This window comes from Camelina sativa, chromosome 5, assembly GCF_030686135.1.
Source record: "Camelina sativa cultivar CO46 ecotype springtype chromosome 5, ASM3068613v1".
Lineage (NCBI taxonomy): Eukaryota > Viridiplantae > Streptophyta > Magnoliopsida > Brassicales > Brassicaceae > Camelina > Camelina sativa.
The window spans coordinates 38412246-38424987 of record NC_141884.1 but is presented as its reverse complement, the minus strand read 5'-3'; the positions used below and the strand labels follow the sequence as shown (position 1 = coordinate 38424987).

Below are 12742 nucleotides of genomic sequence, written 5' to 3'. Positions count from 1 at the left end.
GTTAGTGTGGTTTAGACTTTAAAACTTGTTTAGTAAAGAAGATTATACGTGAAATATTAATACATACATACATAAATAATAAATAGATGCTTCGAGATAACAAAAGTATGTGTTGCCCGGGGCATTTATATAATAACTATACTATACACTAAATTATTCTGGCACTCTGCCCCTAACGTATTTTAAAACTATACATTAAAATATTAAATTATGGGCGCTTATGTCACTAATGATTCCACTTCTTCTTGTCGTTACATGTTATTCTCCTTAAATCAGATTCCTAAATTCTAATATCGAGAGAATCCTGACCGTCCGTTATGTCTTTCTAGATTCGGATTCTCTTTTAAGATTCCTGAGCTCCATACGTGGAATCTTCAACGATATACAAAGCTACCCACGTACATTGTAGAAATGTGCTTGTTCTCCTATTTGCTATGAAACCTTTTTTTATGTTTTCAACTAGTATTTTCTTCGTTTTCTTAAGTGTGATTAATGTTAGTTTTTATCAACTTTCTTAGTGTGGTTTAAATTTCTTTTGCATTATTATGTGTTGTAGGGGTTAGAATATCATCTCTTTACTTTTGCCTCGGCGGCAACTAGTTTGTTTAAATCGAATCAAATGTACGTACGTGCCCTATATATATACATGAATGTAAACGAAGTAACTATATGTAGTTGTTCTAAATTCCATAACACGAGATAAGGCTGGAACGGTGGACGATTTCAATCACAATATATATTTAGTTGACTAGCTGTCTTATATCTACGTTATCGAATCGTTTGGCTACAGAAAGAGGTATAATGTCGACGAATAAAAAGAAGAGGTATATATTTTGTCTATGTTCATTGTTGAGACTTGAGACTAAAAGAAGAAAGTATATTCATATGATGTCATGTTCAGAACAGGTGTACCATTTACTTCTTTTGTATAAAGGAAAAAATGTTCTTTATTCGTCAATCGTTTGCACAAGAATAAATAAAATATAAGTCATAATATTCAATCGCAGTAAAGTTAAAGTAATCATGTTTACGTCCAAAGGAGAAGATTTCCACTGTAATTCATTTTCAGGTAATGTCAACTTGTATCGACGTTGGTCGCTTTCTAACATCGAATGATAGATTGATGAGTACGTAACCTTTTATTTCCCTTTCTTTGTTACATTTAATACAAAATTTGAAAATTTAGTATTCAAAACTAAATTGAGAATATATAATTGTTAGTTCAGTAGTTTGCCACCTGTGTGTATGTTTGGTCACCACCCAATTTTCAATTGTAGTTTCTTTCTATTGACATAAAGTATAAACAAAACAAAACAAAAAAAAGCATTCAAATTAACTTTTTATAAATTTTCATATACATAAAAAGTATTTTAATATTACCAACTAATAAACAATTTCTACATCAAATTTAGTAATTTAGTAGTATGATCAACTTCATCGAGACAAACCAAAAGGCCCATACATCAAGGCCATATACAGTCATGTCCCTTAGAGAAATGATGACTAAGATAGATTCCACCTATAATTGTTAATTTTCTTTCTAGATTCAATAGTCTTACTAAGATATACAAAACAAAAACAAGTTAAGAACAGGTAGGTCATCTCTTATATTTGAAAGAAGGTTGTGCTTTATAAAGATCCACGAGGTTATCTATGCACAACTTTTTTGAGGTTTTCGTTTTGATGTAATATTCTCATAACGATGGTGGTCCAATATTGGACCTATTGAATGTCCATCAGAGGCTTGTTAACTCGGTCATTAGCAATGACCTATTGAACAAGAACAGAATAAGTGTGACCAGCTGATCACTGGTAGTATTCATACTTGGATCCTTTACATTTATGATCGGGGCTAGTTGTTTGCATTCTTTACATGGTACATGCCTCTCCCCCAGCTTCTTTTTGCTCACGGAAAGCCCCCAGACGGCGTATTTTCTTTAAACGAGCCAGTTTTGTGGGGTAACCATAACCTCACATGTGGTACTCGTGATGGTCTAATTGAGAGATGCTTCTCCATGACTCCAAGTACCCGATTATTTGGGTGATCTATATTTGAGCGACTCTATCTCCATGACTAGTTCTGTCTCAACCCGTGCTACTAAGTCTTTTACAAAATCATAGAGAATGACAAACTTTTCTTTTTACAACATTCAATTTAAGTTATGTGAATTACTGTATTGACTAATGATGGATTTTAGACATATTTTCTTGAGTAAAGCTTTACTTAAACAAAAATGTAAATAAACCAGGATCAACAAAATAAGAATGACTACTACTTCCTCGTCTAACTTCAATGTTAATAATGTACATAAATAAATCTACGGAGCATTGTTTATTCATGCTTGAAGCTTTGAAAAAAGGGCAGGCATCAACTTCAAAGCAATATCGCCGTAGGGTTTGTCTTGTTGCATATCTATAAGTCCTCTAGACTTCAATACCTGTAATTCGAAAACAACCCATCTAAATTAATGGCAGTGCAGAGAGATACGAAGAATTAAAAAAAATGTATCAACAATCACTCACCAAAGTCTCGAAAAACATTCGAGCAGCTAGCTTCCTTGTCTTTCCTGCCAAAATCTCGCTCAAACTTAGATCTCCGGAAGGATGGCTTGAAGTGGGACTACTTGAAGAACGTTGTTTAAGATACTGAACCAAGGCTCTGCAAAGTTCACTCAATGTTATAAGCAAGTATAGAAACAGTAGGCTCTTATAAATCAACATGGCTTTTGGATTCTACATATATACCTTGTTCTCCCTGTCAAACCATCAGAATCTTGACTAGCTGGTGATATTACGGGGGTATTTCCACCTATCTCCAGGAAAGAAAGCTCCTGTATGGCACAGACAAATAGTATTGTTATCAATGTTAGTGAAGCGCCAAGAATGATAAAAGCATAACACGCAAAAACGTGAGAACAAACCTCGTCAGTCATTTCAGAAACAGGTGAAAGCCCCAAGTTTCTTAGTTCAGGCATATCCTCTTGATTTCCGGAAGTTGAAGGCTCTGTTCTATAAGATCTTGTCTCCCAAGTTCCATGCTGAGTGCTGAAGTCATCAGTTCTAGAAGGTGAAGATCTTGGAGGCGGTGACGACATGTGCTCAGGGAAACCACCATCCCTTAAATGTTCGAATCCCATGTCATCATTATTATTAAATGTCTGAGGAGATTGTGCTTCTGTTGCTACAGACTCTGCATGCGCAGTTCGAGGGCCTGCAGAGTCTTGGACATCTTCAGTTTGCTGAGCTGGAGACAGCTGAACTGTATTGTCTGGATTCGTAGAATCAGGAACCACAGATTCTGGCACTGGAGTGACTGGATTAGTTTCGGTTTCAGCTTCTCGAATAGGAGATGATACAGATGAAGGTTCTGGAACAGTTTCATCAGAAACAGCAAGATATGGCTTTGAAGCTACATAGTCCTTTTCAAAGACACTGCGTAAAACATCTGAGAAGCCTGCAGATACACAGGCAATAATCTTTTTTTCAAAGACAAAGGACAAAAGAAGGCGAAAGAGTCGAAAATGAAGAAACAATTGAAACTTACCAGTAAGTAAGGGATCACTAAATGTTTGATCCTTCTTTAACTGGTTATTCAGTCTCCAGACATTTACTTTAGATGAAGGCAGTTTCTTTTTCTCACGAAGTGTATCACTAGGATCCTCGAGCCTTTGTTTTATAATCCTGTCCATATTCTTTGAACATACACAAAAGGTAATGTAATAATCAAAGTCACATGAAGCAACGGAAAAGTTATTACCTGTTGGTTAATACTGTGACCTTATCAAAGAGCTTCCTCTTCCTTGGCCTTCTTTGTGGTGGGGGAGGAGGAGTAGGCTGAAGCACCAATTGAGGTGATGGATGCACTAACATATAAAAAAAAGTGTTTAAAACAAATAATAATGTAGAGAATATAATGGCTAAAAATATAAGACTATGTTGTTTACTCACCAAAATCTGCACGTTCTTCTTCAGAACCAGCAAAACTTGGAGACTCCGACCGAAGCTCAAATGCAGAATCCCTTCTAAGATTTGAGATTTCTTCATCAATACTTGGGATAGTGGGGTCCTTCTCTTTCAAAGAATCATCTAAAGACTCAGTGTGTTCAACTCTGACATTCTGTTGTTCTGCAGCAAATGATGGATGGGACGCAGGGCTTAATTCGTGTGCAGCATCACGCCTTATCTCAATCTCGGGAATACTTCTGGGAGAATTGACATCGCTTCTCTCGGTAGTGGGATTGAGCTCTTCTGCCAAGTTACTTTGTCTAGGAGGATCCTGACCTTCGGGGAATTCCTCTGTGGCGTTGCGAGGACTATAGGTTCCTATATCTGGAGCATAATTGGAGTCTCTTGGCTCATTTTCTGATCTTGCCTCAAAAGCCATTTCAACATCAGTTTCTCCGATATCCCCACTCATAGGTACTGTAGGTTGGCTGCTCAAATCGTAAAAAGAAGTAACCACATTAGAAGCATATCATTGAACAGACAAAAGAAGAGTAAGTGCAAGGTGTAGTAGATAAAATCAAAACTCTATAAAGAGCCTCACTCGAAATCCATCGGGACAGACTCTGAGATGATGTCCTGCAAGAAGAACATTTAAACTTTCATTCAGTGACACGTTCCCGGAGACATGAAAAAGCAGTAATCAGAATCAAATTCAAAGTGGTAAGAAGCAAGAGGGTAATCTTACCTCGTCGAATGTTACAGCAACATAAGGATCAACGCCAGTAGGAATTTGATCTGCAAAACAAGCATCAGAATCAGAAACACCTCTAAATCATGGTAAGCTGCATCTACAACCAAGTAAAAAGGTACCTGTAAGAGTGATATCTTCCTCACTCCTGGTATGATTATCGAATTCCCTATGATTGGACAAGAAAACAAAAAAATGTTATCTTTCCAAGTTCAAACTCTAGTAAAGCTTTAAAACAGATCAAACAAGAAGAAAAAAAAAGTGAATACATGTCGAGAGTGTCATCTCCCAAGTCGAACTCGTCCAAATTTAGTGCTTGAGGCAAAGTGACAGACTCAGGCGGGGCTTGTCTGGCATCTTCAGGCAAGTCAACTTGAGTAGATACGCAAGCTTTAGCAACCAAAGTATTAAAGTCATTGCAGTCTTTGTAAAGATACTCGACTTTCTTTGAATATATTCTCACAACCCCAAGGAGAAGGTGACTTGTCGTTCTCAATGCCAATGGTACCTCTGGAAACATTATACTATCTGCATACACCAACACAATTACCCGGAAAGTCAAAAACTTTAATCGAAATTGTGAGGATTTCAACCACTAGAATGGGTAAAAATATAAACTTTGGTGAATGCCCATGTCAAAGCAATCGAATTGGATACAATCAGAGGGGGATTCAAAAAAAAAAGCGAACTTTGGATTCAAAAAAAGCAAGAAAATAGAAGGGAGGTAAAGACGAACCAACAGTATTGGGGATGTTGATGGCGGTGTACTGAGATTTCTTAAGACGGTTTTGCACGTGAGCGGCACACCACACCGTACCCAACGGACCCTTTTTAGCCAATAACGTCTGTGAATAAAACATTTAATTTCCCCTTCTTCGCAACCCTGATTCCAAACTACCCTAAACAAGCCAGAGATTGTGAGACTGAGTCGATTTGAGAGACAAGGGTTTATCGAATCGAAAGTAGTATATATATAAAATCAGAGAAACCAAATCAATTTTGGAATACAAAACTGCAGTGACAGCGAGAACTAGGTTAGGGCTTTTTTAAAGAAAGAAGAGGAAGAGGTTTTTTTTTTTTTTTAAGAGGCGCGGGAAAACCCCCAATCAGTGGCGCTTAATGTTAAAATTGTTGCAGTCTCAGACAAATATACCCCTTTTTCTTACTTCTGTCTGCTCGAAAGACAAAAACCAAAAACTACTTGGGTTGGGCCACTAAAAACCCAATAGCGAAATTGTCGGATTACTGGGCCTATCTAAAGGGTACATTTGGAAATTCGTGTATATGACACTCTAGGGTTTTCTTCATATTTAGGGTTCTCTATTTGTTTCCCGACGCTGGGTTCTTGCTTTTTGCTGAGTAGAAGAGAAAAAAGTTGCAGCCACCAAAATCAGATCCGACAATGGTAAAAATTTCGTCGTCTCTCTCTCTTTCTCAGTTCTTATCATTCTTCTATGAGGCTATAGAAGATTTATCTGTTTGATTTCATATCATCGCCCTTTTTGTTATCACTGTCTTCATAGCTCTTTAACGTCATTTTGTAATCTAATCCTTTGCGGAATTAGTCTTCTGAACTAGGATTTTGTAAGGTTTGTAGTAGATTAAGTAGATTAAGTAGATTAAGTGTTAGTTCTCGTTACTGATCAATTGGTTTTAAGTTTCATCATGCACAAACATTTTCTTAAAGTGTTGTTATGAGTTGTTGTTGTTGAGTCATTTTGGGTTTCTGAGTTTGTATTGAAATGAAAATAGGATTTTTTTTTTTTGATTTTGGATGTGTGCAGCCGAAGCAAATCCACGAAATCAAGGACTTCCTTTTGACAGCGAGAAGGAAGGATGCTAGGTCTGTGAAGATTAAGAGAAGCAAGGACATTGTTAAGTTCAAGGTCAGATGCTCAAGGTACCTCTACACACTATGTGTCTTTGACCAAGAGAAGGCTGATAAGTTGAAGCAGTCTCTTCCTCCGGGTAATTTTATCTCATCTCTTTCTCAAGCTATAACAATATAGCTCAAACATATACTTGTGAAACCTCGTATATCATAACATTGTTAGAGTTTGTGGTGTATGGATGGATACACTCCTTCAAGTTTTGAGTAATGTATCACTAGAAAGCTCTATAGTATCATGATAGTTGATGGATTTAGGTAATTCTAGTGAAGCCTTATTATTATTATTACTCACATGTTAAGAATTTTGCCGCTATAAGTTTTTCTGTTTCTTCTATCAGTAATGTGATATGAAATTGCCATTTCTTCATCTCAGGTTTGAGTGTTCAAGACCTTTGAAGATCTTGTCATGATGGGTTTACCACCAGTGTTGGAAGTTTTTATATACCCTTTGTCTTTAGAAGATTTTGGTTTTTCTCTCTGCTCGCTCTCTGTCTTTTGAATTACTATGATTCAGACTTTCTTGAGTTTCTTTGTTATAAACTTTGAAGACTATTATGAGAATGGATTGTATTTTGCTAATCCGACTTGGTTAGTAATATATTGATCTCCAAAGAAGATCACAGAGTTTTGGATATAAGCACGCACATGAGTTAGCTGTTAACAACGAAACTAATCATGGCTCTATACTGAAATCTTCAAACAAATTAGTAAAACTTTCCGATAAAACGCTAACGTTTTGTAAGTCGTTGGTGAAGTAGATAAACGAACGTCGTCGTTTTGAAGGATTGCAGTCGTTTATTTTTTGCTTTGCCTCTTTGGTTGGGTTATCTTCAACCTGCCAACACCTTAGAGACTCCATTTACAGCGCTCAATCTTCTAAGTTTTCGTCTCACAATTCGGGAGACAATTCTGCGTTTTGGGGGATTCTAATTCACGGTGAGTGGAAGAAGAAGAAGAAGAAAGAGTGGTGTGGAGTGGTGATGGCTCCAGTGATGAAGCCTTCGAGAGGAAGAGAGCCAGACGGATCTGGGTTTCAATCGAACAATCTATGGGTTGGTAGTTTGACGGCAGAGACTACGGAATCCGATGTAGTCGATTTGTTTGCAAGGTTTGGTGAGATCGACAGAATCATGGTTTACTCATCCCGTAGCTTCGCGTTTCTTTACTACAGGCGTGTTGAAGAAGCTGTGGCGGCCAAGGAAGCGCTTCAAGGTTGTTATTTGAATGGGAGTCAGATTAAGATCGAATTCGCTCGACCGGTTCGTTCTCATCTCTGCGTTTTCTTAGGTTTCTGTTTTAGTTTCTTCTTCCTTAGCTTCTTTTACCGTTTGTTTATGGCTAGATCGATTTTGAGGATTCATCATACTCTTAGTAGTGAAATTGTTACATCTAGTCGTGTTTAGTGCATATGTGCCCTATCAAATTTTGAACCCAGATTCATGGTTTGTGTTGTGGCGACATAATTCCGAAATCACACATTACGAATCACGAACAAGAAAGCAAATGTGTATCAAACTCGTCTTCCACCGTAAACTCATATCCATTGGGCAGGAGCCAGATTGATTCCATAATAGCTGCTTGCTGGTCTTTGGTCTCTCTAACTAGTCTTTGGATCAGCGTCAACATAAATCACTCTGTTCAGGTTCTTGATCATGTCAATGTCATGAAAGCGTTTTTAGGGATCTGTGATATCAGGAGGCTCGTTCCAGATACAGTTTGCTATATGTCAATATCTCAAAGTTGAGTATGAACCCAAAAAATAGTAGCAAAATTGAGTTTTTGCAGCTCTTTTGTACCCGACACTCTTGGCACGAATGTTCGCATTTTAAATTCGCAAGCTAGTGTATCGAGCTACAGTGATAGGTATCAGTATCCTAAGCTATGGTACTCTCTGGATCTCAAGTTATGACTGGGGAGTTGGAGAAGGTGCAGATTGTGCAAAAAAAGCTTGTCGTGCACTAATCAACGCTAGTGATGGCATTTGCACTGATAATACAATCCTCGTAGCTCGTTTAGCCATCAGAGATATAATCTTGAGGTTTATACACGCATGGTGGATGGTTTTTTATTTCATCAATTTGAATAACCTATCAGCATCTTTGCTCTTTCGCTCAAATCTCAGCTGAGTGTTAGATGGTTGTTTATCTAAACGCGAGTCAAATGTGGAATGATCAACCACTGAGACTGCTTGCAGTGAAGGTGTTGCCGATTTTGAGGAGGACGTGGTTCTCCTTGTGATCAAAGAATGGCTCTTCTGAAGTAGCGTTTTGTGTTTAGGATAGCAGCTTATATGAATTGACGAGTCTTGTGGATTTCTAACTCAAGTGTGATTTTTTCTTAAGTGTTTTATATGTCAAGAGTTCTCTTCATGACAACTACGTTCGTATCTCAACTTTAGGATATACCGTATTGGCTCTCATGGAACTTAACTGTTTGCAGGCAAAGCCTTGTAAGAGTCTTTGGGTGGGTGGAATCAGCCCAAGTGTTTCAAAGGATGACCTGGAGGCAGAGTTCAGGAGATTTGGGAAAATCGAAGATTTCAGGTTTCTTTGGGAACGCAAAACAGCCTTTATTGACTTTTATGACATTGACGATGCCATACAGGCTAAGAGCATGAACGGAAAGAGAATAGGTGGTAGCTATTTGCGAGTTGATTTTCTTCGATCACAAGGGCCACGAAAAGTAAGCATTCATTGGTCGGTCTTAGTTAAATGTTAACATATGAGTTTGCTTTAGTGATCCTTTTGTCAGAAATTGCAAACGAGTGCTTTAAGTTTCATGAGTTTGATATGACTTCTATGGCTGGAAACTTTCTTGTAAATCAAGGAGTATTTGCTTGATTCATTCTATTCTTATTTTTCTTCTAACATTTACATTGCAGAATGTATTTGATTCTTTTTCATTTCGAAACCATGTAACACTTTTCTCTCTGTTTAGGAACCATGGCATGGCTCTAATGATGGCAGGGATGGCAGTTTGAGTGCTAAACAACAGGTTAGACTTATTGCTAGAACTTTTCTTTTTTTGTTGGTGATATGTGTATCTTTATAGGCTTTGACATTTCATTATTGTAAGAGTTTACGACAAACCCTTGTTCTTGCCAAGTTTCTAAGGTTTGATTGTAATATGCTTAACAGTACCCTCAGTCATTTGGAGATGGTAAAGGAAGCGGCCAACCAAGTAAAGTACTGCGGATTGGATACCCTCCTTCTGTTCAGATTGACGAACAGATGCTACACAATAGTATGATACTCTTTGGCGAGATTGAGAGATGTATTAGTTACCCATCAAGGCATTTTTCGCTTGTGGAGTTTAGGAGCGTTGACGAAGCCCGCTGTGCTAAGGAAGGACTACAGGGAAGGTTATTCAATAATCCAAGAATTACAATTATGTACACAAACGATGACATTCCCCTTGGACGAGGAGATGATACTGGTTGTCATTCTGGTGCCAAACAATCAAGGCCTGAGATGTTCGTCAATGATCCTCCGTTCATGTCTTCACCACATTCTAGCGGGGTTCTTGGCCCTATGAGGCCCTTTCGAGGAAGCGTTGAACGTTCACATAGTGGTGCAGAATATAATGATGTGGTTGGTACGAAAGGAAGCTGGGGAAGGCCATCTCCAACTGGAGCTGGAATACTCCCGTCTCCTGCACCAAATACTAGGTTACCCGTTAGGTCAAACCTTGGTTCTTGGGAAGAATATGATCCTGCTCAGTTGGAAAGAGAACCCAAAAGAACCCGTAGAGATGGATCAGTGGATGCTTTTCCTTCGATAGATGATCGTGTCACTACGTTCAACAGGTCATATGGGCGTGGTTCAGTTGCAGCGAGGCCTGGTCGTGGTTTTCCTGATACTGATATCATGTGGAGAGGAATCATTGCCAAAGGTGGTACTCCTGTTTGTCATGCTCGTTGTGTACCTATTGGAAAGGGGATTGAAACTGAAATGTAAGTAACCTTTTCGCCTTTCTGTTTTTTTTTTCTGTACATATAGGAAGTTATGTAGTTCATTGATGAGAAGTTATCTATCTGTTCATTCTTTTAGATTTGATATTTTAGGTAATCTGTGTATTGTCTACTTTTTGATCTCAAACTGGATGTAGTAGTGTTGATTCGCCTCATTGATCACACTGCTGTTGATTGCTGATTCTCGGTTTTTCGAATGGTTAATAGCCCTGAGACCGTCAATTGTTCAGCAAGAACCGGTTTGGATATGCTTGCCAAACATTACACCGAAGCCATTGGATTTGAAATAGTTTTCTTCTTACCAGACAGCGAAGATGATTTCGCATCTTTTACTGAATTTCTCCGCTACCTTGGTTCAAAGAACCGAGCAGGTGTGGCCAAATTAGACGATGGAACCACTTTATTTTTGGTTCCTCCATCGGATTTCTTAACTGATGTGCTCAAAGTGTCGGGCCCAGAACGGTTATATGGTGTTGTTCTCAAGTTGCCCCCACCACAGGTTCCTGCTGTAACATCATATAGACAAGAATCTCATCCCATTTCTCAATCGTATATAGATAAATCTCAGAGTTCACCTGCCAATGCCCATCACGGTTTGTATGCTGCTAGGGAAGATCGAGCTGTGTTTGATTACAACAGAGGTATGCAGGAAGAATCAAAGCCTCCCTCAAAATCATTGCTTGGTCCTTCAAGCGAGCCGTTTTCTGTACCTAACACTGTAATGCCTCAATCCGGGGTTAGCCTAACACCTGAGCTTTTAGCCACTCTGGCCTCCTTGCTCCCTACAACTTCTCAATCTACTGCCTTTGAAAGTCACCAGTCCGTTGGACTGTCCAATGGAGAAGCTCCATCAAAAGCCTGGAATCTTGATCAACCAATGGTTTCTGACCGATTAAATCTATCATTCCAACAATTAGGCAGTCAATACAATCCCGTGGAGCAACTACCTCCTCCTCCTCCTCTTCCTCCTCCTCCTCCGATGCATTATCCTCCGGTGTCACGCACACAGAGCCATTCCAGTGGGATGGTCCATGGTGGTATGCAGTATCAAGCACCATTTGTTAGTACACCTCCGCAAGCTCCGTTACCTATTCCTCCGTCGAAGAGTTATGCAATCTACTCTCAAGGTTCACATCAAGCTGTATCTCAACAAATGAGACAGCAATATCAGCCTGAAGCTCCCATGCTTCATCAAAACTACATACCGGCCCCTATAGCTGAGAACCCTGATGTGCATGGTTATCAGGATTATCAGCAAGGTAATTATCATGGTCTGACAAATAATCAAGGGCATAACGCAAATCCTTCCCAATCTCAAACTGAGATGCCGCCACTAGCGAACATGACAAACTTGGATCCGTCTAGCCAAGGACAGCAGCAGCTTCAGTCATTTCTCCCTGGAGCTGGACAAGGTACATCAGATGGTGAGGTCGATAAGAACCAGCGATATCAGTCTACTCTACAGTTTGCGGCTAACCTACTTCAGCAGATTCAGCAACTGCCATCAAATGCTTCGACTGGACAAGGCCCTGGAGACTAGCTCCACATGCCCCCATGGTAATATTCACTATTCTTGCTCTTTGGCATGTGATAAAGTGATTTCTATTTTCTACTCGTCTTGCATATGCGCGCCGTGCTGAGTTTAGCTGGGTATTAGGTTCTTGTGCTGTGATGTCTCCTGCTACGTTTTGTCTTCGTGAACAAATTATCTGGCGAAACTGTTTATTAGTATGTGTGATATCTGAAGCTTATCACGCTGCATCTCTTTATAGAAACCGTGTGAAAATTACAAGATTGAACTGTACACTATTTCTCTGTGTGTGTCGACAGATTTGTCTTGCTATATATAAATCTCAATGAAAATGATCTTTACAACCTCAATAATAATCGACAGGTGGGTTTTAGTTTTGGACATGCCGTTACTGTTATGTTGGAATGGAGAAAGTGTGTTGACGAAGGATGACGTCGCATAGAGCTTCTTTCCGAACCAGACGACAACACATGGGGCATCGCTATGATCAACCCACTGTTTTCGTTTTGTCAAACAGAAAAAAAAAATGTGTTTATATTAATTGTTTGCATTCTACCGTTTCTAGGCTGTACAAATTGTGTGATTCTAGATTTTTATTGAGTAATTAGAATTCTTATATTTCGTATTTCAAATGATAAAAATACAAAACAATATGAG

General features: G+C 38.9%; 3 protein-coding genes across 3 annotated transcripts; 2 read left to right on the top strand and 1 right to left on the bottom strand.

Moving 5' to 3' along the window:
* Positions 1–2203: 2203 nt before the first annotated feature.
* Positions 2204–5811, bottom strand: LOC104788198 (sister chromatid cohesion 1 protein 3-like). The gene is made up of 12 exons (XM_010513917.3): positions 5430–5811; positions 4963–5221; positions 4816–4862; positions 4691–4740; positions 4547–4581; positions 3949–4433; positions 3758–3863; positions 3545–3681; positions 2922–3454; positions 2746–2831; positions 2524–2659; positions 2204–2438 (listed from the first exon to the last, which is right to left on the bottom strand). The coding sequence occupies exons 1-12, from the start codon at positions 5551–5553 to the stop codon at positions 2337–2339; spliced, it is 2100 nt and encodes a 699-aa protein (XP_010512219.2). The 5' UTR covers positions 5554–5811; the 3' UTR covers positions 2204–2336.
* A 159-nt stretch (positions 5812–5970) lies between these two features.
* On the top strand, positions 5971–7163 carry LOC104788197 (large ribosomal subunit protein eL38z/eL38y). The gene is made up of 3 exons (XM_019246157.2): positions 5971–6098; positions 6478–6661; positions 6958–7163. Exons 1-3 carry the CDS (start codon positions 6096–6098, stop codon positions 6978–6980), a joined length of 210 nt encoding a protein of 69 aa, XP_019101702.1. The 5' UTR covers positions 5971–6095; the 3' UTR covers positions 6981–7163.
* Positions 7164–7387: 224 nt separating this feature from the next.
* On the top strand, positions 7388–12710 carry LOC104788196 (flowering time control protein FPA). Its single transcript, XM_087451372.1, has 6 exons — positions 7388–7843; positions 9024–9266; positions 9522–9578; positions 9722–10536; positions 10762–12111; positions 12449–12710. Exons 1-5 carry the CDS (start codon positions 7565–7567, stop codon positions 12092–12094), a joined length of 2727 nt encoding a protein of 908 aa, XP_087307498.1. The 5' UTR covers positions 7388–7564; the 3' UTR covers positions 12095–12111; positions 12449–12710.
* The last annotated feature ends 32 nt before the right edge of the window (positions 12711–12742 follow it).

Coding starts and splice junctions, on each gene's coding strand:
- LOC104788198 (XM_010513917.3), bottom strand. CDS start 5,553: ATGTTTTATTCACAGACGTTATTGGCTAAAAAGGGTCCGTTGGGTACG. Junction 4,582..4,690: donor TTGCTGTAACATTCGACGAG/GTAAGATTACCC, acceptor TTCTTCTTGCAG/GACATCATCTCAGAGTCTGT. Junction 4,434..4,546: donor TCTGTCCCGATGGATTTCGA/GTGAGGCTCTTT, acceptor CGATTTGAGCAG/CCAACCTACAGTACCTATGA.
- LOC104788197 (XM_019246157.2), top strand. Junction 6,662..6,957: donor GAAGCAGTCTCTTCCTCCGG/GTAATTTTATCT, acceptor TCTTCATCTCAG/GTTTGAGTGTTCAAGACCTT.
- LOC104788196 (XM_087451372.1), top strand. CDS start 7,565: ATGGCTCCAGTGATGAAGCCTTCGAGAGGAAGAGAGCCAGACGGATCT. Junction 7,844..9,023: donor AGATCGAATTCGCTCGACCG/GTTCGTTCTCAT, acceptor AACTGTTTGCAG/GCAAAGCCTTGTAAGAGTCT. Junction 10,537..10,761: donor AAGGGGATTGAAACTGAAAT/GTAAGTAACCTT, acceptor AATGGTTAATAG/CCCTGAGACCGTCAATTGTT.